General features: G+C 47.2%; 1 protein-coding gene across 4 annotated transcripts in view; it reads left to right on the top strand.

The window, feature by feature from the left end:
- The window catches only part of LMF1 (lipase maturation factor 1), a 171,336-nt gene that overhangs the window by 119,030 nt on the left and 24,799 nt on the right, over positions 1-27,507 (top strand). For all 4 annotated transcript variants that reach the window (XR_013832920.1, XM_079952516.1, XM_079952517.1 and 1 more), the window contains one exon: positions 2,354-2,521. Coding sequence is in view for 3 of the 4 variants with exons in the window: in XM_079952516.1 (XP_079808642.1) it covers positions 2,354-2,521 (168 nt within the window). In the remaining variant the exon portion in view is untranslated. The remainder of the gene's footprint in view (positions 1-2,353; positions 2,522-27,507) is intronic.

Here is a 27,507-nt window from a genome sequence, read left to right as displayed (position 1 = left end):
CACATCCGTGGCTAACGGGAGCCCAGCTGCCTTTGGTTATCAAGAGCCGTCCTGCCTGATCACCTGAAGAACCATAGAATTGTAGAGCTGGAAGGGATTCCAAGAGTCTAATCCAAGCCCCTGCAACAGAACGTGCATTTCAAGCGCCTTAATACTCTGTCTTGCAGCATGGACAAGAGAAGGTGCTCCACCCCTGCCCCCCCCCCCCCCCCCCCCCGTTTGGAAGGAAAATATATTTCCTCCCATCTTGGAATCGCGGCATAGAGCTTCTGCCCAGTTTTGCTAACTCAGACTAACTCAAACCAGCTCCCGTCCGAGGGAGGGCCTCTGGAAACCTATAGGTTCTCTGACCCCGGATGCAGGAATCCCCTGACCTTCTGCCCCCTTGGTGTAGGGGTTTGGCAAAGCACCGTGACCCCATGGCTTGCTCCATCCTGCCCCAGTGTCAGCGGAAGGAAGGATGCGGTATTCTGTCCCGAGGGAATTCCAGCCGGCTCAAAAGCGTATAAAGCAACAGTATGATTAATTCCAGCTTTGCTAATAAGGACTTGCATTAGTTACAGTGTTTGGCAGCCGGGACGATCCTTCGTAATCATATTCCCCCTCGTGGTGTTTGTAATTTTGTGTGTGTGTGTGTGTATTTTTTACTATTGTTGTTATTGATGTTTTAGCTGCAAACAATTTAAAGATGTGTTGCGTCTCCTTCAATTATCGTCGGCTTTCCAGGCCATCTCTGCGTGGCTGTCAGGGATTCTTTAAAAAACAAAACCACTGGGGATGAATAGTGCCTGTGTTAGATACGCTAAGATGAATTCCTCTCGACTTCTTGTTGTTGTTTGTTTGCTTTTAATTGCTCCGCTCTTTTTTCCAGCGCTGCATGATTCATGTTTGAGTTCTTGGTTTGAGGCCAGATTACATATCTTGTCATGTTTACTTCCAGTATCTGAAAGCAAACATCCCCTGCAAACCCCTGGACTCACTCGCTCACGGAGAGCCGGAGTATTGGATGCTGTCATGGGGTTGTATCTTGTATTAATCCTTCTCAGAGTAGACCCACTGGAATTAATGGGCATGGCTAAATTAGAGTTATTAATTTTAATAGGCCTACCCTGAGTAAAGCTTAGTCAGAGACAGGCCTTTATTTGTTGTTTAGAATCATAGGATTGTAGAGTTGGAAGGGACTCGGATCATCTAGTTCAGTGGTTCTCAACCTGTGGGTCCCCAGATGTTGTTGGACTACAACTCCCATCATCCCTGAGCTCTGGCCTTGCTAGCTAGGGGTGATGGGAGTTGTAGTTCAACAACATCTGGGGACCCACAGGTTGAGAAAGGCTAATCTAGTTCAACCCCCACTGCAGTACAAAAATATGCAGCTGTCCCATCTGAGGATTGAATCTGCAACCTTGGCGTTTAGCCTGGCTGGCATCCCTTTCGTTCACTCAGCAGCCTCAAAAGTCTCCCCAGAAATGGTAACAGACCTACAGGCTCCTATTTTGACTTCTGGCTGATTCTGACCTCCTGAAGTGGCAGCGTGTGGGCTCCCCTTCATATCATAGGGTGGCTTTATTGTATATTTTAGCGATGGGTGTCCTTAACGTGTTGCTGGAATTGTTTTATTGCGTATTTTCATTGCACATGGATATTTTATAACAAATGTTATTCTTACGAACTGCTTAGAAGCAGCATGTTACTGGTAGGCAAATTTTATAATTGTTGCACTAAGTAGAATTATATTGCTGCTGCTGCTGTTAAATTTATTACCAATCCTTCTCCAGCAAGTCCCAAGGGAGGTTATGGCAATTTTTTTAAAAAAAAAATTGAACTAAAAACAGCTACAACAGATCAATTAAGAAATATATGAATGAATGAATAAATAAATAAATAATAGCAATGATAATTTAAATTGTGTACAGTGGTACCTCGGGTTAAGAACTTAATTCGTTCTGGAGGTCCGTTCTTAACCTGAAACTGTTCTTAACCTGAAGCACCACTTTAGCTAATGGGGCCTCCCGCTACCGCTGCACAATTTCTGTTCTCATCCTGAAACAAAGTTCTTAACCTGAGGTACTATTTCTGGGTTAGTGGAGTCTGTAACCTGAAGCATCTGTAACCTGAAGAGTCTGTAACCCGAGGTACCACTGTACTAATGGATATAAATTAGTAACTAATAATGATGTGGCTCTCTCCATCATTTCTGGTACACTTCTCTGAGGAAAAGGGGTCTAGGTGAGTTGCAGCAAGAGAGATGTGCTAACTGACTAATCAGGAGAGAAGTGGCGTGAATGTCTTGTTCTGGGGGGGTGATCCTCTCCCCGACTGACGTCTGTCTGTGTTCCTTTTCTGCCCCTTTCAGACCCAGCCTGTGCCCAACCCCATTTCTTACTATATGCATCGTTCGCCATGGTGGTTCCACCAGTTCGAAACACTCTTCAACCACTTCATTGAGCTGGCTGTGCCGTTCCTCATCTTCCTTGGGCGACGCCTGTGCCTCGTTCACGGGATCCTGCAGATCCTCTTCCAGGTGAGACCGGATTTTAGGCCCTGAAAGCCAATCCTTATTGGGGGGGGGGAGCATTGCCCTTGTTGCTACCAGACCCTTCCTTTTAAAACAAAAACAACAGCAACACCCCAAATGTCTAGTATTGGGGTGGGGAACCACAGTAATCAAATTCTGCCTTCTGTGACTCTTTACCAGGCCCTCAGAATATATATTTTTTTCATTCTGCATTATAAAACCTATACTGATATTATACAAAAGTAACAACCCCTCGGTCTAATAACAGTAATAAAGAACAACAGACTAAAATCATCAAATTAAATTGAATCCAATTGTCTTGGATAACGTTCAGTCTCTAGGCTTGCTCCCTTCCAAGACGCAGCTTACAAGACCCGAAAAGGGATAAATGTAGAATTATAAAATTATAGAGCTGGGGGGTCGGGACCCCAAGGGTCATTTATTCCTACCCCCTGCAACAGACAGACCAGTATGAGCCTGTTCTGTGCCAGCTTCACCAGTGCTTACTTTTTTAAAAAAAATCATCAGTTTTTATTAGTTTTCATACATATATAATACATTATTCAACTTAACCAAACAGTTGTTTTGTAATTTCCTCTTGGCTTCTCTCCATTTCCGTTTCATGTTTGTTAAACCACTTGTTGCATTCTGCTGCTTATATATAGTAGCATTGTTACCTTTCTTGTTCTCTCTAATTGCATTGTATATGTTTATTTAAACCCTGCCAAAGAATCCATACTTTTACATTGTTTCTGCAAATATGTTAGGAAAGGTTCCCATTCTTTTCCAAAGTCGCTATTATCTTTTTCACGCAATTTGTCTGTCAATTTTGCTAATTCTTCATATTCCATCAACTTTTCATGCCATTGTTCTTTGGATGGGTTTTTTTTTTGTGCTATTAAAATTCTTGCTGCTGTTGTTGCATACATAGTGTCCTCAATTCTTTCTTCACATCTTGTCCTAAAATACCCAACAGAAAAGCTTCTGGTTTCTTTACAAATGTTATTTTAAACATTTCTTTCAATTCATTATAAATCATTTCCCAATATTTTTTTACAATCTTACATTCCCACCACATATGATAAAACGTCCCTTCCTTTTCTTTACATCTCCAGCAAATCTTTTGTTCTGTTTTATACATCTTTGCTAATTTAACTGGTGTGGTATACCACCTATACATCATTTTCATGTAATTCTCTTTTATTAAGGTGTTTACTTATAGGCTTGTTCTGTTTAGTTTGGATTTTCCACAAGAGAGCATGAAAAATCTTGTGTAAATTGTATGCTTTTTTGTATGTTTTTAATGCATCAAAATCTTTGCAAGATCTGGGGAAGTACATAAAGACTGGTGATAGTTATATTTTGATGGACAAGCAGTTTTGGGGGACATTAATTCTGGTCTTCAACAGAAAGTGTACCAGTTAGATTACTCCTCCGTCCCTAGATCTGAGCTGTGTAGACTTGAGCTGCCATTTCCTGAATTCTCATAACTTAAATCCTTATTTTTTAAAGTGTATTTAAAGCTACCTCCTTAATGAAATGTTAGCTTTCTGGTTCCGTTTATGACTCACACAACTTCTGTGTCGCCTCTGAGCCGTGCAGTAGCAGCGGAAGCTTTTATGGTAGTACACATGCTATATAAATGGGAGAGCAGCTTGCTATAAACTCTGTGGGCAAACCGTAAAAATGCTGGTTGAGTTTTTTAAAGGCTGACTTGGGAGAAACACATCACCCAGGTTGGGTAGAGTGCCATATCTGGCCAGTTTGCCCCTCTTTCTGGGGAAAAGCCACGGCTCAATTGACAGAGCATCTGCTTTGCATGCAAAAGGTCCAGGTTCAATTCCCCAGCACTGCCAGGTAGGGATGGGAGAAGACTCTGGTCTAAACCTCAGGAAGGCCTCTGCCAGTCAGTGTACACAAAATGGAGCTAGACGAACCAATGGTCTGACTTAAGTATATGGAAATTTCCCATGTTACTATTTAAACTACGCCTTTGTTCAAAACCACGAGGACCAGAATCTTAGATGAAACATCTGCTTTGCATGCAAAAGGTCCAGGTTCAATCCTCAGCATCTCCAGGTAGGGCTGGCAAAAGAAACTCCCTGTCCAAGAGTGCCACTGCCCATCGGTATAGACAGCACTGAGAAAGATCAAGCAATGATCTGACTAGGCATAAGGCAGCTTCCTATGTTGAGTTGCGGGTTGCAATTTTCCAAGCCGCAATGTGTTCTGCTGTGTTAGGTGTCAGGATTCTCCCTACCTGAGAGTGACGTTGGTGATGGTGTGAAGCATCGTCAGCGGGGATGTCACTTTGCAGAATAGCGAACTCTCATCTGTCGTGCTTAGATGATATCAGTTACAAGGAAGTAACAGCAACGTTGATATTCAAAACAGATGGGAGGGAGACCTGGAAACACATCAGCCATTCATACTATAGCTGTTATTGTTAGTGTTCTTCTAGGAGAATTGGTTACCCTAAATGACCTTGGTTCATTTGGTCCAGTACTATTTACTGCAGCCTCCCCCATCTGGATCTTTGGACTTCAATTCCCACCAGCCCTAGCCAGCATCACCATTTCGGACTACAACTCCCATCAGCCCCAGCCATAGGAGGAGGAGGAGGCTGGTGGAAGTTGTAGTCCAAAACACCCAGAGGACATCAGCTTGGGGAAAGCTGGGCTATTGTAACTGGCAAAGACTTTTCAAGGTGCCAGAAAGAGGACTTTGACAGCTCTGTTGCCTTCTGATCCCTTGAAACAAAGGTTTCAGGGCTGGAGCTAGAGCCTTTCTACTTCTTTGTGTGCATGCATGGGCAGCTGAAGCTAAAATATCCCACAAGCCTGCATGCAGTCCAAAGATGTCCTCTATATATTCCACCAACAAAATAAGTGCAACAAAACCCTTAAGCTGTGGTGCAACAATTTCTTTGCTGCGTCAGGGAGGAGGGAATTTCACAAGTGCTAACCAAGTAGCCAGTGCATCCCAGAAAAGGAAATTATGTACAATAACCGACTCATAATGACCTATTGTTAAATACATTCCTCTTATTGCCCTTTAATTGACATTTTATGGACAGTATGCAATTACTGACTGACTTTCTTTCCCAAAGGAGTCTAAGCAAGGAGAAAAAATCCCAGCATAATAGGCCACTCTTTTGCCGTTAAAGGATTTTGAAGCACACACACACACACACACACACACACACCCTGTTTATTTAATATTTACTGTTCTTTCCTTCATTCAAAATGACTTTTATTGACAATACTCCTGCTCTGCAAAGGAAGCAATAAAGTTTAATGTCGATATCCCACTTAAATGTGCTTTTCAAGATTTTAATTGACATTACATGCAAGGTTTTATTAGACATTTTTATAATTGTTATTGGAGTCATGGTGGCTAGGCTCTGTTAACTACGTTTCTCTAGATTAACCACCAGGCCCAGAGAAAATTAGCTGTGTCCGAGCTCCCATTCTCCCCTTTCCAAAATTAAAGGAGGGGAAGGTTGGGGTGGGGGGAGAGTTCTGACTGCTACAAGATTTGTTGTGTGAGACGAGTTTAAGGGGAGCTTACCCATCCCACTGCTAGCTGCCTTCCTTTTGCAATCTGCCTCCCAACCCTTTTCCCCCACCAGAGGCAAACATGAATTTGGAACCCCCTATTCCCTGCCAAGGGACGCAGGTGGCGCTGTGGGTTAAAGCCTCAGCGCCTAGGGCTTGCCGATCGAAAGGTCGGCGGTTCGAATCCCTGCGGCGGGGTGCGCTCCCGCTGCTCGGTCCCAGCGCCTGCCAACCTAGCAGTTCGAAAGCACCTCCGGGTGCAAGTAGATAAATAGGGACCGCTTACCAGCGGGAAGGTAAACGGCGTTTCCGTGTGCGGCTCTGGCTCTGGCTCTGGCTCTGGCTCTGGCCAGAGCAGCGATGTCACGCTGGCCACGTGACCCGGAAGTGTCTCCGGACAGCGCTGGCCCCTGGCCTCTTAAGTGAGATGGGCGCACAACCCCAGAGTCTGTCAAGACTGGCCCGTACGGGCAGGGGTACCTTTACCTTTACCTTTATTCCCTGCCAAATTACTAGTTCAAGAAAACAGAACTGCGGTGACTCAGATTTTGCTGAGAGTCATGCTAGGAAGATACATATCTTTGTGATTCAGAAACACGAGGACAACTTTCTGACAAGTAAGAGCTATTCGACAGTGAGAGAGACTCCCTCAGAAGGTGGCGGCCTCTCCTTCCTTGGAGGTTTTTAAGCAGAGGTTGGATGGCCATCTGTCATGGATGCTGTAGCTGAGATCCTGCAATGCAGGGGAGTCGCAATAGATCGCACCCAACTCTACAATTCTATGATTCTTTGTCCAAACCATTTGATCTCTTTGGATTGTTTTTTTCCAGGCTTTCTGCTCATGTTCAGCTTTCAGCGGGGTCCTCAGTGATATGATCCTCCTATGGTTTATGGTGTCAAGGATGGGACTTGCTGGGCAGGGACCCCATTGGTTGCATTTATAGTCCACCTTTCCTTCAAGGAGCTTGAGGTGCTGGCACACACAGTTCTCCCCCAGATCAAAACACCTGTCAACATTTTGTGTTTCTGGATAGGCTTGCCTAAACAAAAATGTTTTCAGCAGGTGCCGAAAAGAACACAGAAAAGGTGCCTGCCTCGTGTCAATAGGTGCCGCCACACCAGTGCAGGTGCCGCCACACCAAAATATCTGTTTCTTACAACTGTGGGACAAGTATTACTGTATATGGCGCCTGTAACTTTCCCAGTTCCGCAGACTGAGGTGGTTGAGTGGCCATATATGGGTTAAGGCAGGCATGGCCAAATTTGGCCCTCCAGCTGTTTTGAGACTACAATTCCCATCATCCCTGACCACTGGTCCTGTTAGCTAGGGATGATGGGAGTTGTAGTCCTAAAACAGCTGGAGGGCCAGGTTTGACCATGCCTGGGTTAAGGTGATCTCTCTGGGTTAAGGGCTTGATATACTCATAGAATCGCCGTGAATTTGGCCTTGTAGCAAATCATCAAATGGGGCAGATCTTTGATTTATGTGCTGCCAGAGACTCACTCTTGTCAGCACCAATGCTGGAGCATCCTGCAGTAACTGCAGCTTCAAGCACAAGGGAAGCCCCACATAGAGCGCATTGTCTTGAATTACAGTCATTGCTTCCTTTTAACTATCAAGGTATTTTCTAGCACAGATGAGGACAGAAAGGAGAAAGGGCATGTTCCAGCCAAGCCCCTCAGCCCCTTCCCTCACCCCTGGCAAAGGGTTCATGATCCAGTAGCACAACTGCCTCTTCCGCTGGCCAGAAGCCAGGTGCAGCTGCCAGAAGTGGCTGGCATGCTGGTCTGGCTTCAGCCAACTGCCTCTCACATATTCCTGCAGTGCTGACAGCTCAGGGGAAGGTGGAGGGAAGAGAAGATTATTTTTTCAAAAAAAGAAAGGAAAAGAAAGAATCACCACTTACTGGATTTTAGTGCTAACTTTCTAAATAAGTAGGAAAGTGATATTTTAACATTTGCAGCTTGAGGGGCAGGGAGACAGCTTTTGCCAGCTCATTGCAATGAGGAGATTCCAAAAGGGTTGTCCTGTGAGCCTGTTGGAGTAAAAACTATCAAGAAAAATTGTGGCAGATTCAGTTTCTGTGGGCAATGTCAGCTCCAGTGCCTTGCTAGCTTTTTCAGCCTTTAAATGCCAGTGAGGACCTTTGGTTGTTTTTGCTGGAAGTTAATCAGCTGCATTTTAAAGGGACCCAGTCACCTTTTGCAGTGTCTTGATCAGGGATGGACAAATGTGTCACCTTTAATTTTTCTCAGCTTCTCATTTTTCTAATATTAGGCCTCATCTGCACTATACGTTTAAAGCACTATCATACCACTTTATGCAGACATGGCTTCCCCCAAAGAATCCTGGCAACTATCGTTGGTTAAAAGTACTGAGAGCTGTTAGGAGACCCTATTCCCCTCACAGAACTACAAATCTAGTGAGTTTCCTGGGGTTGATTACTAAACTACCCTGCCACATTTCCATGCCAGTTTGTGTTTTTAAAAAAGGGCGTGGAAGAACTCCTCTTGAAAATTCATCAGCTGTTTGCATTTCTCTTAATATTCTTGAGTCGAATCTTGCTTAACCTCAGGTTAAGTACTTAATTTGTTCCGGAGGTCTGTTCTTAACCTGAAACTGTTCTTAATCTGAAGCACCACTTTAGCTAATGGGGCCTCCTGCTGCTGCCGCACTGCCGGAGCACGATTTCTGTTCTCATCCTGAAGCAAAGTTCTTAACCCAAGGTATTATTTCTGGGTTAGCGGAGTCTGTAACCTGAAGCGTATGTAACCTGAAGCGTATGTAACCTGAAGCATATGTAACCCAAGGTACCACTGTATTGCAAAGCAGTTCTCTGTAATTCATTTTTTTGTATGTTGCCTTAATGAATACATATGTGATTGTGCACACCCATCTTCCCCTAATATGCATTCCCCAATATGCACATTTTTGGGTGGGCAAAATACATCTCATTATTTGAGAAAGGCCGGATTCCAGAGGGTTCCTGCGTTTCAGTTCGCTTACTATTTTGGCTCCTGTGAATTACGTACATGGGTTTGTATTGAAATGCTAATAAAACAAAAATCCCTCCCATTCCTACTCTTGATGCCAAGTTCAGACTTTGAAAGAAGACTATGTGCCTATGGGACCAGAAGGCCTAATGTTGAGCTTTTCAATGCCTACTTGAAGCATACTTGTCGTTTAGCTTTGTGAGGGTTTTCACGTTGTACGAGTTAGTTAAGAATATCAGAAGAGCCCTTGCTGTCGTCAGGCCAATGGCCCAGCTACTCTAGCATCCTGTTCTCATTATGGCCAAGCAGATGCCCCATTGGGAAACCACAAGCAGGACTTAAGCACAAGAACAACTCTCCCTTCCTGTGACTTCCAGCCACTGATAAGGAACAGAAATAATCCGGGCATCTGTAGGGCCCTCCATGTTTAACTTGATAGGAGGCCCTGTATGTTTTCTTGGGTGGGGGATGCCCACCTGGGCAGAAAGTTTCCACTTCAGCTCTCTTTCAGTGGATTAGGGAAGCCATAGTGGGACGTGGGTGGCGCTTGGGTCGCGAGTGGCGCTGTGGGTTAAGCCACAGAGCCTAGGGCTTGCCGATCAGAAGGTCGGCGGTTCGAATCCCCACGACGGGGTGAGCTCCCATTGCTCGGTCCCTGCTCCTGCCAACCTAGCAGTTTGAAAGCACATTAAAGTGCAAGTAGATAAGTCGGTGGGGGGACGCAGGTGGCGCTGTGGGTTAAAGCCTCAGCGCCTAGGGCTTGCCGATCGAAAGGTCGGCGGTTCGAATCCCTGCGGCGGGGTGCGCTCCCGCTGCTCGGTCCCAGCGCCTGCCAACCTAGCAGTTCGAAAGCACCTCCGGGTGCAAGTAGATAAATAGGGACCGCTTACCAGCGGGAAGGTAAACGGCGTTTCCGTGTGCGGCTCTGGCTCTGGCTCTGGCTCTGGCTCTGGCCAGAGCAGCGATGTCACGCTGGCCACGTGACCCGGAAGTGTCTCCGGACAGCGCTGGCCCCTGGCCTCTTAAGTGAGATGGGCGCACAACCCCAGAGTCTGTCAAGACTGGCCCGTACGGGCAGGGGTACCTTTACCTTTTACCTAGATAAGTCGGTACCGCTCCGGCGGGAAGGTAAACGGCGTTTCCGTGCGCTGCTCTGGTTTGCCAGAAACAGCTTAGTCATGCTGGCCACATGACCCGGAAGCTGTACGCTGGCTCCCTCGGCCAATAAAGTGAGATGAGCGCTGCAACCCCAGAGTCATCCGCGACTGGACCTAATGGTCAGGGGTCCCTTTTCCTTTACCTTTAGTGCAAGCCTATTGGGCTCTGCCGAAGGTGTCTCCCCAGGTTGACAGCTCATTCTCTGCAAGGTGCAGCTCTCTGCACTGCACACCCCATGGTGGACATTTGCAGGGTAGCTACGTGGGCCTCGCTGCACATCTCTGCCACGGGTTGGGCTTTGCCTTCCATGAGCGGAGTAGAAGGGCTGAGCTGGAAGCTTCGTGAAGCTGCTTCCCTGTGTCGGCTGCACGATTCCCTCTCCACCCAGCGCACGGCTTTCCAGGTCCTGGAAGTGCTGCCACGCCAGGCGTCGGGTTTGCGAGGGGAGTTTGGGCAGCACCCAAGAGCTCTTTCCTCAGGGCGCGGAGAGAGAGTTGCGCCGCACACGTTGTTCCAATGTGGCCAAGTTCTGAAGGAGCTGGTGGAAAGTTCTCTTGATAGGGAGGGAGGGAGGGAGGGAGGGAGAGGTCTTGCAGACGGAACCAGTCAGGAAACCAGCGGGCAGCTACTCTGCAACGCTTCCCTCCCCCAGCAAATCTCCCCTTGTATGGATGCCAACATGTGCCAGCCTGCAGGCTACAAGGGACGTCCAACAGTACTTGTACCTGACTCAGGCCAGACAACATTGAAATTTGAGTCTGGTGGAGAAAAGTCACTTTCTCAGGAGGGCAGAGCTGAAATGTCCACATTGTACTTTTACTCCTGCAAGGGGGGGGGGTGGAGGGGGAGGGGGAGACTACGTTGCCTCTCACTTTCTCTTGGTTCCCCCCACTGGGTGGAGGATCGCTGTATCCGCTCCAGCTCTTTCGGATTCCGCCAAGCTGCTCTCTCGAGGCCAAGATCTTTGGGTCGGAGAAGCCATGACAGCTCACCAAGCTTGCTCAGTCCTTGGCAGCCAACGTCTCTGCTGCCGTCTCCATCACTGCTGACTGCGGCTGAGCATTAGGGCCAGGTGGGGGCTGCCCTGTGCCCTGTCCCAGAGACCCGTGTGTGCCGTGTTTGTTCTCAGGATCCCTCAGGTTAGCAGGGAGATGGTCCTGGCTCTCTTTGGGAGAGCCAGTGTGGTGTAGTGGTTAAGAGTGGTAGTCTCGTAATCTGGGGAACCGGGTTTGCGTCTCCGATCCTCCTCATGCAGCTGCTGGGTGACCTTGGGTCAGTCACACTTCTTTGAAGTCTCTCAGCCCCACTCACCTTACAGAGTGTTTGTTGTGGAGGAGGAAAGGAAAGGAGAATGTTAGCCGCTTTGAGATTCCTTCGGGTAGTGATAAAGCAGGATATGAAATCCAAAGCCCTCCTCCTCCTCCTCCTCCTCCTCCTCCTCCTCCTCTTCTTCTTCTTCTTCTTCTTCTTCTTCTTCTTTGCCTCTGGGAAACACGCAAACAGCATTTGAACATAACATCACTCTCCCTTCCTGTGGCTTCCAGCAACGGGTATTCAGAAGCATTGCCGCCTCTGACTGTGGAGGCAGGGCAGAGCCACGCTGGCTTGATAGCTGTGTCCATCCCATGAGTTTGTCCAGTAAAGCCATCCTTGATGTTGGCCATCACTGCCTCCTGTGGGAGCGAGTTCCAAGGTTTAACTACGAGCTGTGTGAAGAAATACCACTGGCAAAGAACCCCCTCACTGATCTGCTGATGGATGGCCATCTCGGCCTACAGCCAACTTGAAATGTGGAAGTCTTTTGGTGGGACTTCCCACTGGGGCAGCTAGTTGGTCACTGTGAGAACAGGAGGCTGGACTAGATGGGCCCTTGGTCTGATCCAGCAGGCTCTTCTTATGTCCTTATGTTTTGCAAATCAGTCAGTGGGCTTCCTTATCAGTTTCTGTGCTAACATAATTCAAGGCAGACTTTGGATTGGATTGGATTGGCGCAGCAAGCATCCTAGGTGGGTGGTGTGCTGAGCTGTGTTCTAAAGATGCGCTTATGAGCCCCGGGTGCCTTCATTAAGGGCAATTCTCTCTTTCAAACGAAGCTTAGGCAGCCCATTCCACTTCCTCCCCCCTCCCCCGGGTCCTCAAAAAAGGAGAAATTCTACAGCTTGGGAAGGAGCCCAGGATTGCAGTTGAAATTCTGAAGTCACCCCTTCAGGTTTATTCCTGGCAAGGGGGACGCAGAGCCGCGTTACTTGACATGTTGAGTCTGGCACCTGCTTCCCATAAATCCCTAACAATGCTGAAAAGTTAACCGGCTCTCTGTGGCCTCGTTTGCACTGAGGTGGTCAGCCTGGGCCTGGCAGGGCTAGAATACTTCAGATTTCACGTGGGGCAAGCAGAGATCAAAAAGCTGCTCAGCACACACAAAATTCTCTCCTCCATTGAAAACAGGCCTGTCAGGGATCTGGGTTCTAGTCAGGACCTTCCCCCTGACATGCTTGCTTTCTGTGTGCAGGGATGTCTTGATTTACTGACTGAAGTCATACGAGACACCCCCCCCCCCCCAGCTGCAGTCTGACATGGAAGGGCTGTAGCTCAGCAGTAGAGCTACTGTTCTGCATGCAGACCACTCCATGTTCAAATCCCCAGCGGCATCTCCTGGTAGAGTCAGATCCAGGGTCATCTCTGCCTGAAACCCTGGAGAGCCACTGCCAGGCAGTGTAAACAATACTGGGCTGGGTGGACCAGTGGTCTGACTTCATATAAAGTAGCTTCCTATGTCATACCATCCAACTTTTTTGGATCTGAAACTGGGACGTGCGTCTTCTGTGGTGGGCTACCGAGTGCGTCACACGACCTGTGCTGCTCTCTAGGTCCTCCCAAATGCACATTTTGGGGCACCATGCAAGATCACGGCCCCCCAAAAAGCACTTTTCCAGGGTTACAGTGCAGCCCGAGAGCATGCGAGATTGCAGCAAAATGGCTGCCAAGATCTCACATGAGAAAACAGGATGTCCCATTTTTTTCCTGGGGCACTTTTATACATAAGCCATTCTTTGAGACTTTGTTGACTGAAGTGCAGGGCACAAATGTTCTAAATGAATTAATTGGCTACAATCCTGAAGTTGTATTATTGGGTTGTTAAAGTTCTTGGTTTCTTATTATTACTATTTTGTACATACTTCCCCACTTCTTTTCAGCTCTGTGAGCAAAATGACCCCCCCCCCTCCCCAATTTGGGAGACCTTGCCTGAGGAGCTGGCCTCCCATGCCTCCTTCCAAGGCCCCCCAAAACTCCCACCGCAGTCCTGCAATTTTATTTGACACTTTGCAGTGCCGAATTGTACAACGGCAAACTCAGCTCTTGGCCCCGATGGGCTGAGCTTGTTAAACTTGTACCGCTTGGCAAGCTTGTTTGTGAGGGGAAGCGTTAGGCGGGCGCCAGAAAGGAAGGACAAAGCCACCTGATGGAGCTGGCAGGTACTTCCCGTCTGGCAAAGGGTGCCAACTGGTTTCTGCTGCCAAACATTGAAAGAAAAGAGTTGAGTCAAATTGGCTTCAGCAAGGAGGGAAGGGCTGAGTGGTAGAGCAGCTGCTATGCATGCAGAAGGTCCAGGCTCAACACCTGACGTCTCTAGGTAGAGCTGGGAAAAGACTCCGTTATGGAATCCTGAAGAGCTGCTGCCAGTCAGTGTAGACAGTATTGAGTTAGATGGATCAATTAGTCCAAAGAAGGCAGGGCAAGGCACAGCACCCTGTCAACTTTTAAGGAGAAGGCTGCTTTGGAATCTTCATAGTTATTACCTTTGCTCTTAGAGGCAAAGTAGATCAGGGAATGGCTGGATGATGAGTGGTGGGAGGCACCAGCTGGGAAATCCTCAAGGGAAACCCCAGAGGAGGAAGGCTCAGAGCCTGGGGGTTGGTAGTGGGACACAAAGGAGGGGGCTCTTAGAGGGGGAAGAGGGGGATGCTGAAGGGGCAACAGGATTGAGTGATCAGGGAGAGCCAGTGACAGGGAGCAGTCTCAGCTCAGAGGCTGAAGCAGAGGAGAGGGGTCTAGAGATTACAGAAGAATACAGGGAGCCTGCCTCTCCAACTGCGACAAGCTCCTCTCCCCTCTTGTCTCCAAGGATGCACAGAGTGATGCATAGAGCAGGCCAAAGGTACAGTAAGTGATGCCCAGGTGCAGTTTGAGACTGCTTGGGAAACATCCGGCAAAGGAGGAGCCTTCACTGGTGTAGCATGGGGGGAAGAAGAAGAAGAAGAGTTTGGATTTGATATCCCGCTTTATCACTACCCGAAGGAGTCTCAAAGCGGCTAACATTCTCCTTTCCCTTCCTCCCCCACAACAAACACTCTGTGAGGTGAGTGGGGCTGAGAGACTTCAGAGAAGTGTGACTAGCCCAAGGTCACCCAGCAGCTGCATGTGGAGGAGCGGAGACGCGAACCCGGTTCACCAGATTATGAGTCTACCGCTCTTAACCACTACACCACACTGGAAGGCCAAAGGGGCGGTTGCCCTGGGCGCAAAATTGTTAGGGGCACAAAATTTCAACACCCGGTGCTGCGTCAGTACAGCTGCATGCTTCCGTTGCTGGGCCTTGTTGAAAACGGCTTCTGCATGTAAATCAGGAAGGATCTCTGCAGCTGCAATCTCCTGGGTGATGCGGACGCCCTTAGACAGTTGAATGTGCATGTGTACTCTGTCCGTTTCTCTCCTGCCCACCCCCTTCACGTGGCCCCGGGTGCTGGCAACCCACACTGTGCCACTGGGAGCCTTCAAGAGGGATGAAGGTAGTCCTGGCAACTGGACTGTTAGTCCTGGCAACTGCTCCAGAGGGCAAGACTTACTGAGAGTGTCTCTGGCTGTATGTACGTTGCCTTGAATAAAAAGTTAACTTCACACCGGCTTTGCTTCTTCGACTTACTTACATCTGACTCTAGCCCTGACATTGTGCTTCTGCATAGCAGTTGCTGGGAAGTGCTGGGGGGGGGGGGGGAATGCTGCTGCAGTTCTGCTTGTGGTTTCCCAGAAGAGGTATCTGATTGGCTGCTGTGGATACAGGATGCTGGCCTGGATGGGCCACCGGCCTGATCCACCAGGGCTCTCCTTAGGTTCAGTGCACGGAGCCTGAAACTTAACACAGCTTGCCTTTGTTCGCCCTGCGGATGCTGGCTGGTATTAGTTCGCCAACACACGGGTTATATTTTGCAGTAGTCAAGGAGGTGGCGATGGTGAGGGAGACGGCCCTCTCCTGTTGGCCGAACAAGCGCATTTAATTAGCTGCTGCTGCTTCAGAGTTCCCTCCCCCCTCCACACCACCCCTAATTTATTTTTCAATCATTTAAAAGTGTCTCCCCTCCCTGGTGCCGTAAACTCTATTTTGACTGTGGCTGCAAGATCCCCTTTGGGCGTCAATCAAATTGTACCGAACTGCCCCCCCCCCCGCCTCTCCCCATACATTGCTGGTTTCTCTCAAAATAAACCTGCCCCTGGCTTTTGACAAGCTCTAATGAAAAACAAATTGTTATATTACTTAAAAAAATAATTTGAAGGAAGCCTGAATTAGTTGTCGAGGTGGGAAAGTTTCGGCTACTTGAAAACAGAGTTTGGGAAGGGTATTTATTTTAAACTGTTTAGGCCGGCATGCTTTCTGGGATAATATACAGGCCTGTTTGTTTCACGGCGCACCTCGCCCGAGACGTGAATCATGCCTTTTTAATCATGTCGTGAGCTTGATTAATTGGAAAGGGTCAAGTGAATGGGACCATTACCAGTTCTGGAGAAGTGGAGTCGCTGCTTGCCTGGCGCACTCAAACTCTGCTTTAGCAGCGGTGGGATGCACAATTAATCATACAGTAAGTCGCTTGGAAAATGAAAAAGAGCAACTCCTACCCCCCTTTTTTTAAACACGTAGAAATCGAATATGCGTTTTCAAAAGGTTGTTCCATAGCAGGGCTTTTAGAAACAAAATAGGCTGCAGTCCAGTGGTAGATGATTGGCTTGGCATGCAGAAGATCCCAGATTCACTCCTTGGCCTCGCCAGGTAGGGCGGAAAAGACTACCTGAAACACTGGTGAGCTGCTGCCAGTCAGTGTAGACAATAAACCAATGGCCTGACTCAGTATAAAGCAGCTTGCTTTGTTCCTGCGTCTTTGGGGAAAGGCCACGGGGCAATAGAAGAGCATCTGCTTTGCATGCAGAAGGTCCCAGGTTCAATTCCCGGCATCTTCAGGTAGCGCTGGAAATGTCCCCCGCCTGACACCCTGGAGAGCTGCTGCCAGTCAGTGTTGACAACACTGAGCTAGATGCACCAATGATCTGACTCTGTATAAGGCAAATTCCTGTAATCTTTTCTTCCTGGGTTTCTTAGGAGTAGGTGGTTGGATAAGGAACCCTCCCAACATTTCTCAGGTGCTTACATTCTAAAAGGGCTTGGCTGTGAGTTAGTAGCTCACTTTTGCTACTGTTTCCTCTGATCTGAGCATCTGTTTTTCCTGAATGGACAAAATAGGTTGACGAAAAGCTGTATTAAGTCCTGTTGACCTGATCAGATGTGTTAGAATGATATGCGTGCAAATTAAGGACCCGATTCAATGAATGCTTTTAATTTGTCTTCTGGTAAAAGCATTGGGCTGTAACCAACTAAGTTCTTATCAGAGTAGACTCAGTGAAGAAAAAAGGGACCTAATTTAATCAAGACCATCAAATTGAACAGGTCTACTCTGAGTATGTCTAACATTGGAGACAACCAAATATGTCTTCTTATGAGGAATATGGAAAATACTGGGGTTTTCCCTTTGCAGGAGATTTATACTAATTTGAAAAAAGGGAGGTGTTTATAAGTATCCAAACACGATTAGAGGAAATAAAATGTGTTATTTACTTGAAAAGAAACAGTTAGCTGTGTGAAAGAAGCCACCCTTGTTGAATTGGGACTTGGCTTACAGGCTCTTATGTTGCTGCATTCTAATGTTCTTATGAAAATTGCTTGCAATAATGTCTCTATTGGGGAAAAATTCCATCCAGAAATGTATACTGTATATTAAGACAAAGGCACATGAAAATGCTGATAAATTTTAATGAGAACTTAAAAAGCACAAACAGATGCAGAAATTTGGCAGAGGTGTTTAGCAATCAGTCTTTCTTCCCAGGGGAACTCTGGGAATTGTAGCTCTGGGAGGGGAATAGGGGCTTCCTAACAACTCTTACCACCCTCAATAAACTACAGTTCCCAGGATTCTTTGGGGGGGCATGGCTGTTTAAAGTAGTATCATAGCACCTTAAATATATGGTGCAGATGGAACCTTGGTTTGGATGTATTTCCCCCCATATGCTTCCCCCCCCCCCCCGGGGGGGGGGCGGTTGTCAACTTATTCAGTTCCTTCAATGTGCTTTTATTTATTATTACGCACTATCTTGATAATCAGAAAGGCAGCTCACAAATGGATTGGTTGGATCCATAAAAGTAATTGTCTCGTGATGACGCCTTGGAGATATCCCCCTTTCAAAGAAGGTCCTCTTCATTCAGATTTCAGTTCAGCCCTTTGTTGTCCTTCCTGCCTTGTGTGGAGAGAGTGCCGGAGTGACAGCGTTTTCTCTCCCCCTTGCAAAACACGATACTGGAGAGAGCATCAAAGGCCTGGGCGCACAGGCGTTGCAGGAAAAATGCCTGCCGGAAAACGCTGCTTTCTTCCGGCTGCTCAGAGTAAATGATACCCCGAAGGAGGACCAACTTCAGAGGCTCCATTCCCCGTAGAGCTCTAAAAATAAATCAGGTATATAAACACCTCTTGTCTGAAGTCTGACTGGTCCAGGTGAAATAAGTGTCTGTAACGCAGACTTCCTTTAGGGCCCGCAGCATCCACAGTGTGGATGCACAACCTCAGCTTGATCCCCACCGTGGGACAGAGATGCATCGTTACTATGATATTTAGCAAAATGGGGAGCAACTTGCAGGTGGAACAGAGATTTCAAAGGGCTCACAAGGAAGCACCAAGCCTTTCTGGAAAAGTGTCTGGAAAGGGCATAATATTAATCAGCCTTCACCAACCTGGTGCTCTCCAGGTCTCTTGGATTGCAACTTCCATTCGCCGCAGCCCATCCAGCTGATGGGAATTAAAAACATAACCTTCTGCATACAAAGTGAGCGCTCTCCTGCCTTTCGTTCCTGCATTTTCAGAGCACACCCCCCCCCCAAGCAGTAAGAGTATCACATAAGAACATAACAAAATAAAACCCTCCTACATCAGGCCAGTGGCCCACCTTGTCCAGCATCCTGCTCTCAAAGAAGCCAGTCAGATGCCTGTGGGAAACCAGCAAGCAGGACCCCACCCCAGCAAAAGAGGACTCTTTCCCCTCCTGTGGTTTCTGGCAACTGGTATTCAGAGCCATTGCTGCCTCCAACTGTGAAGGCAGAGCATAGCCATTGTGGTTAGTAGCCATTGAGAGCCTTTTCCTCTGTGAATTCTTCCAGTCCTCTTTTAACGCCATCCAAGTTCGTGAGCCATTCTTGCCTCTTGTGGGAGCGAGTTCCATAGTTTAACTCTGCACTGCATGGAGAAGCCTTTTTAACTGGCCTGAATCGTCCAACATTCAGCTTCATGGGCTGCCCACGAGTTCTAGTGTTATGAGAGAGAGAGAGAGAGAGAGAGAGAGAGAGAGAGAGAGAAAACATTTCTCTAGAGGTAATCCAAAACATCTGTAGGGCATCATGTTGGCGAAGCCTGGGAGTTCAACGAATGACATCAATAAATGAGGCTAACTCTTGTTTTCCCCAAACCTGCGTATTGCAAGAGAAACTAAAGAAGCAAGTGTGCCTTGAAAAAGTAGCAACACCTAGCATTTATAGGGCACTTGGAGGTGTTCAAAGCACTCTGCCTTAGTCGCCATTGTGCCAAATGTGCATTTCATAAGGGAGAAAGGCTTCTTTGGGATGGTTGCCTTGGCGGGACAGGGGAACTCTGCCGTTCAAAGAGAACCAACTTTTGTGTTCCACACCATGTTTATCCTCAGCCTTCAAGCTCCACCTGTGATTCCCCCACATGTGTCCTACGCAAGGCTGCAGTAAATTATAAATGCTGCGGGGAATTGTGCAGAAAACACTTCCTCTTCCTCCTTGGCTGACCTTGCAACATCTGGACTCCGTCCCCCATGGGCCACCGAGCGTTTTGCCCTCAGATTGCTTCTTTAGCATTCCCCTCCTTGTTCTCCTCTTACTGATCTGCTTCTGCTTTCAGTGTTGCTGGCAGAACCAGGAGAGTCAGGGGTGGGGAGCTTCTGGTCCACCAACATCTTGCTGGGCTCCAGCAGCCAGCAGGGCCAAAGCTCAGGAACATCAGAACATGAGAAGAGTCCTGCTGGATCAGGCCAATGGCCCACCAAGTCCAGCATCCTGTTCTCACAGTGGCCAGCCAGATGGGAAACCTGCAAGTACAGAGGCACTCTCTTCTCCCCTGTGCTTTCCAGCAACTGGTATTCAGAAGTATTGCTGCTTCTGACCATGGAGGAAGAGCATAGTCATCATAGCAGCTTCCTATCTTACGGTCTAAGTCATTGCTGTATTCAAGACCGAGACTTACATTGACTGGCAGCTGCTCTCCAGAGTTCCAGGCAGGAGTCTCTCCCAGCCCTGCCTGGAAATGCCATTGGGGAATCGAACATGGGACTTTCTGCATGCAAAGCAGATGCTCTAACCACTGAGCTACAGTCCTTCCCCTTCTCCACAGCCAGTCTGGAAATGCAGTCTACTAGCCTCTTGGCATGCTGACAAAAGGCTGGGAATTTTTGCAGGCTTTTCAACAAGGCTGCAAAGCTAAAGAGCTTTTTCCTAGAACTCTGAAAAGTAGAAAATGTTTTAGCTCTGTCCCGGGACAGGAGCCACACACTGGTTGGTTGTATCTCACAAAGTCCCCCCAGAGCAAATTGATGATGGCATTGGTATGTCGAGATGGGGGCCCTGCACACTGACCGCCCCCCAACTGTCCCATTCCAAGGCCACACTTGGCCGCTGAGCCCGCACCCCGTACGAGACATCTCTACCTCGCTGAGGCACCCTGCGGCTGTGATTCCGGGAGGGCTCGATTATGACAGATCTGGCCCTGGAACCGAAAGAGAGGTTGGACGTGTCCCTTGCAGGACGAGGCTTTTACGCACGATGTGAGCTGGGTGCTTTCCAAAACGCACAGGATGTTTGGAGTCTCTGTGATCTGAGGGCATGCTGGTTTAACAGGACAAGATGCCGTCCCCCTTGCAGATGGCTCGAAAATGGTGTCCTTATTTTCTTGTTAAAAAAGAGAGAGAGAGAGAGACAAGTGGGATGGAAGTGTTTTGGGGGCTTGGGGCAAGCACAGAAAGCTTCAGCAAAAGGCAATGGCTCTTTGAGGCTTGTCGTGGCTGGTCCTGGGGAATGTTTGTGATATGTCATTTCTTACTGTCTCCCATCCACAAGATACAGCAGGCTTCGTGCTCAGAATGCACTAGGCTAGATTAACCGAGTCCCTGAATCCATTCGAAAATCCCTGAATGACACCTGAAAGTCATTCTTAGAATTTCTGGGTGAACTGATTGTCAATTAAGCTCTATTTGTGCCACTGTCAGTCAGTGTAGACCAAGGGTGGCTATCCAGAAGCTCTCCAAGTGTTCATAGAATTATAGAATCATAGAGTTGGAAGGAACCCCAAAGGTGATTTAGTCCAACCCCCTGCAATGCAGGAATCTCAGCTAAAGCATCTATGACAAATGGCCATCCAATCTCTGCCTAAAGACCTCTAAGGAAGAAGAGTCCACCACCTCCCAAGGGAGACCATTCCACTGTCAAACAGTTCTTGCTATCGGAAAATTCTTCCTGATGTTTAGTGGGAATCTCCTTTCTTGTAACTTGAAGCCATTGGTTCGAATTCTACCCTCCAGAGCACCAGAGCAGGAGAAAACATGTTTGCTCCATCTTCCATGTGACAGCCCTTTAGATATTGGAAGGTGGTTACCATATCACCTCTCAGTCTCCTCTTTACTAGGCTAAACATAACCAGCTCCTTCAACCAGTCCTCATAAGGCTTGGTTTCCTAGTTTGGTGTTATTGGACTACAACTCCCAGCCTCCCCAGAATGCCCAGTGGTCAGGGATGGTGAGAGTCATAGGTCTGGAGGGCGACAGATTTTCCATCCCTGAGATCTGGGATTCTTGTTTGACAAAGTTCAGGGAAAGGCTGCCAAAATCACCAAGTGGATGGAGCAGCTCCCCTTTGAGGAACGGTTGCAGCCCTTGGGACGATTTATTTAGAGAAAAGGTAAAAGGTGACCTTACAGATGCTTATAAAATTATGCATGCCATGGGGAAAGTGGACCATTTCTCATAATGCTAGAACTCATGGTCATTCGAAGAGGCTGAGCATTGGAATATTCAGGACAGATAAAAGAACGTCCTTTGCGCAGCACAGAGTTAAACTGTGGAATTCATTTCCACAAGAAGTAGTGGTAGCCACCATCTTGGATGACTTTTAAAGAGGATTAGACAAGCTCATGGAGAAGGAGGAGACTGCCGATGGCTACTAGTCATGCTGGTGGGGCGAGAGGTCTTGTGTTCGAATCCTGCCTGTGGGCTTCCCGTTGGGGCATCTGGTTGATCCCTGTGAGAATGGTGGACAAGATGAGCTATTTGCCTGATCCAGCAGGGCTCTTCTTGTGCTCTTCTGTTCTTATGGCATCTTCAACAGCTGGATGTCACCGAAACGTGAAGCTTTGGTCCAATCGATGGCTCTCTTCCCGCTGTCCCGAAGAGCTTGTTTCAATTGCAGTGGGAACGCGGATGCCTCCTGGCTTGTTTCCTGCCCTCAAATCTGTACAGCCTTGCTCCAGAGGGGCCCATTTGAACGCCGGCCGCACTGGGCTGGCCTCCCATCCCTCTGGCACCCGTCTGTAAACATGATGGTTTTGCAGACTCCTCCGGGGTTCCTTTTAGCTGTCAGAACAATTTTGTGCTGCCCAATCGTAGGGAAACCACACAAAACAATGTGTGTCCCGTGTTCTTAGCAGGATGACTCCAGCGGAGGAAAAGCACAAAGAAGCCAAGGTCTTCCAGCAGGGGGTGGTTTGCCTTGGAGTCTCCTCGATCTGTCACACCTGGATCTTGTCGTGCCTCTTGCAGATGATTCTTACAATCTTGCAAAAGATTGTTACTTGTCAAATGCATGTATTAAAGGCATGCAGCCCCACCTTTCTAAGTTGGATATGAACCTGTTGACAGTAAACATAGGGCTAGTAAGGTCCTGTTGGGGGCCAGTGGAAGCTCCCCTTCTGAGATTAATAGCAGGCGCAGTTTATGTGTATAATTTTTACTAGGACTTTTAATGAGTTAAGACTCCCCTCCTTATGCACTGTGCTCCCTGCAAAAATCCCACCCCCTCCAGTTGCACTGCTGGTCCATCTAGCCTAGGGGGTCCCTAATGTGGCACCCTTGGACATAACACTGCCCACAGATCCCACCACCTGTCCCATTTTTAAGAAAACATTTTTGGGATTTTGGTGGCTTTTCCTGCTATTTTCGGTCAGGCCTCATGTGTTTCTGTCAGGGTGGTGTAGGTGTTTTTTTCTGGGTGTGTTTTTGGGGGCGGGTAATGTTTCTGAGCATCGTCATTTTTTCATCTGTGAAATGGGCTTTTGGTGGTGCTCACGACACTTCTCTTGGCCCAGGAACGATTGGGGAACTCTTTATCTTATTTGGTCTGAGTGGCAGAGATTCTGTAGGGGCTAAGAGGCTAGTCTTTCCCAACAGCTGATACTTGAGATTCTTTAATCAGATATGTCAAGATGTCAAGGATTTGTAACTGGCTGTCTGACCGAACCCAAAGGGTGCTCATCAATGGTTCCTCTTCATCCTGGAGAAGAGTGACTAGTGGGGTGCCACAGGGTTCTGTCTTGGGCCCCGTCTTATTCAACATCTTTATCAATGAATTGGATGATGGACTCAAGGGCATCCTGATCAAATTTGCAGATGACACCAAACTGGGAGGGGTGGCTAACACCCCAGAGGACAGGATCACACTTCAAAACGACCTTGACAGATTAGAGAACTGGGCCAAAACAAACAAGATGAATTTTAATAGGGAGAAATGTAAAGTATTGCACTTGGGCAAAAAAAATGAGAGGCACAAATACAAGATGGGTGACACCTGGCTTGAGAGCAGTACATGTGAAAAGGATCTAGGAGTCTTGGTTGACCACAAACTTGACATGAGCCAACAGTGTGACGCGGCAGCTAAAAAAGCCAATGCAATTCTGGGCTTCATCAATAGGAGTATAGCATCTAGATCAAGGGAAGTAATAGTGCCACTGTATTCTGCTCTGGTCAGACCTCACCTGGAGTACTGTGTCCAGTTCTGGGCACCACAGTTCAAGAAGGACACTGAGAAACTGGAACGTGTCCAGAGGAGGGCAACCAAAATGGTCAAAGGCCTGGAAACGATGCCTTATGAAGAATGGCTAAGGGAGCTGGGCATGTTTAGCCTGGAGAAGAGGAGGTTAAGGGGTGATATGATAGCCATGTTCAAATATATAAAAGGATGTCACATAGAGGAGGGAGAAAGGTTGTTTTCTGCTGCTCCAGAGAAGCGGACACGGAGCAATGGTTCCAAACTACAAGAAAGAAGATTCCACCTAACCATTAGGAAGAACTTCCTGACAGTAAGAGCTGTTCGACAGTGGAATTTGCTGCCAAGGAGTGTGGTGGAGTCTCCTTCTTTGGAGGTCTTTAAGCAGAGGCTTGACAACCATATGTCAGGAGTGCTCTGATGGTGTTTCCTGCTTGGCAGGGGGTTGGACTCGATGGCCCTTGTGGTCTCTTCCAACTCTATGATTCTATGATTCTATGATGTAGGGACCACCTGCTTGTCAAGGATATGCTCTACCATGGAGCTATACCCACCCCGCTCCCACCTTGAAAAAGATATTCATAGGAACAGCCTTGTGCCAGGTGAGATGTCTTGTCCATCTAAGTCCCTGCTCTTGGCAGTGTTGCTCCTGGATCTTTGGCAGACAGCAGTTTTGGGGCCTTACGATTACCAGAGATGTCAAAATTTGAATGGAGATGCTGAGATAAACCCCCCCCCTGCATGTATGCTAGGTTCCCTGCCATCACCTCTTCCCTTAACTGTTCCCCTATGACCAGGAGATGCTGAATAGCAGATATGCAAGTATTTATAAATATTCTTACTTTTTCTATAATTCAGAGGTTGGTGTGTGTGTGGAGTTCGTTAACGGAATATATTCAGCTTGGGTTTTCTGTTTTAAACCAACCTTGCAAGAGCCCCCTTGGTTAATTTAAAAATCTTGACTTGTGTAATGTGTTAGTGGAAGAAATGTGCCAAAAATCATAGGGGGGAAAGCAGGTTACCCCAGATTTTGAAATCTTGGCTCATGGCAATGCCGCACAGCCAGTCCAAGGGAAATATTGCCCTGCAGATGTTGCTGTGGGCCTGGAGTTACTCAAAATTTTATTACGAGTCAAACAAGTAGCCATGGGAAGAAACAGATCGAAGGAGCAGCTTCTTGTTTCCATGCGTGCATCAAATCAGTCAGCAGTGATCCTTCCTTGACTCCTATCTTGTAGATATTACTGTCCAACGCTAAGAGACAAATGAAGCCTGGATCTAAATAACTTTGGCAGACAGCAGAGATGGAAGGAGTGGGTTGAGAAACAATTGTCTTGTTTCCCTCAATTCCTCAGATAAACCTAAAAAGACATCTGGCATCTGGATCAGACCAACGACTCATCTGGCCCAGTAGCCTTGGTAGCATCCAGCTAAGTTCTAGTCATGGTACACCTTTTGAAATGAATGGGCCACAGCTAGATGTGCCTATTTATTCCAGTGGACCAACTCTGTGTAGGACTAACGGTGCACACAACCTTCTGCTCTCACAGTGGTTAACCAGATGCTTCAATGAGAAGGAGACCACAAGCAGGGTCTGAGTGCAACAGCAACTCTCCTCGCTTGCAATTTCCAGGAACTGGTGTTTGGAGGCCATGCGGCAAAAGATGGCCTGTGGTTCAAGGCATGCCCTTGGATTGGGCACCCAGTACCTGCTGGCGTTTTATTGTTTATAAAAATGTAAGGAAAGCCTGCTAGATCAGGCCAATAATACTCAGCATCCTCTTCTTATAATGGCCAACAGGATGCCCGTGATGAAAAGCCCCCAAGCAGGACCTGAGTACAGCAGCAACTCTCTCCTAACAGCTGGTATTTTCCAGCAGCTGGTATTCAGAAACCTTGCTGCCTCCAACAGTGGAGGCAGGACATAGCCATCAGGGTCAGTAGTCCTTGTGGAGATCCAACAAATCTGAATGTTGGGAGAGTCAGGACAGATAAAAGAAAATACTTCATCACGCAGCACAGAATTAAACTCTGGAATGCCAACAGGAGGCAGTGATGACCACCAACTCGGATGGCTTCAAAATAGGATTAGACAAATTCATGGAGAAGGCTATCAATGGCTATACTCTGCCTCTACATCTGGAGACAGTATGGTTCAGAACACCAGTTGCTGGAAACCACAAGAAGAGAGCTGCTTTTGTGCCCTGGTCCATGTTGTGCACTTTCCACAGGCATCTGGTTGGCCATTGTGAGAAAAGCATGTAGGACAAGATGGGCCATTGGCCTCATCCAGCAGGACCCAGTTTTTATCCTCCATCAATTTGTCCAATCCCCGTTTACAGTCATCCCAGTTAGTGGCCATCACTACATCTTTTCACTTTTGCCCAGGAAGGACTTTTTTTTACTGTGGCAGAAGTGAGAAATGCATTGTCGCCACAAGGGCATTCAACGTTTGTTTCACCTAGGTGAAGTCCTTTAGACTTCCCTTGAATGCTGTCACACATCTCTCCTCTGGCTGGATTTGCAATTTTGCCGTGGCTCTTGCTTTGGGGCAAAATTTCCCTGGTAACTCGGTAATTACTGGTTTCTGGACTGGAATATAAATCCCAATTACTCAGATGGTGGTTTTTGCTCTATAACTGGTAATACCAACAGACTTGGATAAGAACCACTTGTGGGTTGGGATGACCTCCAAGACTTCCAGTTTTTTCCCCCCATCTTCTTGTCCTGTGTTTGATTAAAAGCTAATCAAGAATTTGCTTTAGTTCCATCCAAGTAAAATTGCTTCCCAACCTTTGACCCAAATATGATCGTAACTTGGCCGACATTTCCAGGAGACAGGCAGTGAGTCTGCACTGCTTTGCTCCTGCCCCCAGAGAGCAAGTCCTAGCTATTTCAGGGTGTGGTGTACCACACTGGTGTGACAGGAGAGTATGGCAAGTGTGGCAGGCAGATTCAAAGACAATCAGTATTATATTTTGAGAATGAGTCGTACTCTTATGTAGCCGCATACTTTCTGGATGCCCTGTGATCATATTATAAAGTAGTTGTGTTCTGTGTAATAAATCAAGCACTGCTAGAAATTATTCCCTTTTGTTTTCCAGTGTGTTTCTTGTCCCCTAAAAAAATGGTGTGGCACAAACAAATTTTATTCTGAAAGTGTGGCCCACTGAAAAAAAAGTTTGAGAACCACTGTCCTCCTTATTTCTGAGTAAAGAGGGTTAAGATCCGGCTGCAAAAGAATCTCTTGGGTTCCAGTTTTGATCTACTACTTTTGTATGATCTGTTTGTGCATGGTTTAGGAAGCAAATTTACACATTTACAGCTCATTCCTTTCAATCCTTAGAACTGGCAGTTTTACAAGTGTCACATAATGCAATGAGGCCACTCTTCCACGTGGCACCACCTACACTTAGGAACTCCCTGCCCATTGATATTAGGCCAGCATCTTCGCTGTACTGATTTCAGCACCTCCTTTAAGGAAAAAAGTTTTAGCAAGTTTATCTTGACACATAAATTTGGCATTCCTGCATTCTATGTGACCATTTGGGGCCCTTGCAGCTCTACAATTGTATGGTTCTACTGCATGTATTTTAATACATAATTTTGTTTTATGAGGTATATTTTAAGACTTATGTTTTTATTTTTTCAGGGTTTTTAAGGATAACTTGTTTTTAACATCTGATTTTACTGGTGATTTTAATGTACATTTTTTGTGTATAGACCGCATAGAGGTATTTTGATGGTTGAGTGGCATATAAATATTGTTAAATGTGTGATGATGATGATGATGTTAAAAAATAAGTTAAGTAATAACATATCGAAAGTGGGCTTAACCCACCAGTTCAGGCTTTCTCGAACTTAGGCCCCAAAACGTTGTTGGACTACAACTCCCATCATCTCTGACCACGGGCTCTGCTTGC

Source organism: Podarcis cretensis (assembly GCF_951804945.1).
Source record: "Podarcis cretensis genome assembly, chromosome: 14".
Lineage (NCBI taxonomy): Eukaryota > Metazoa > Chordata > Lepidosauria > Squamata > Lacertidae > Podarcis > Podarcis cretensis.
The sequence above is the reverse complement of the archived record's forward strand: the minus strand, read 5'-3'. Positions and strand labels throughout refer to the sequence as shown.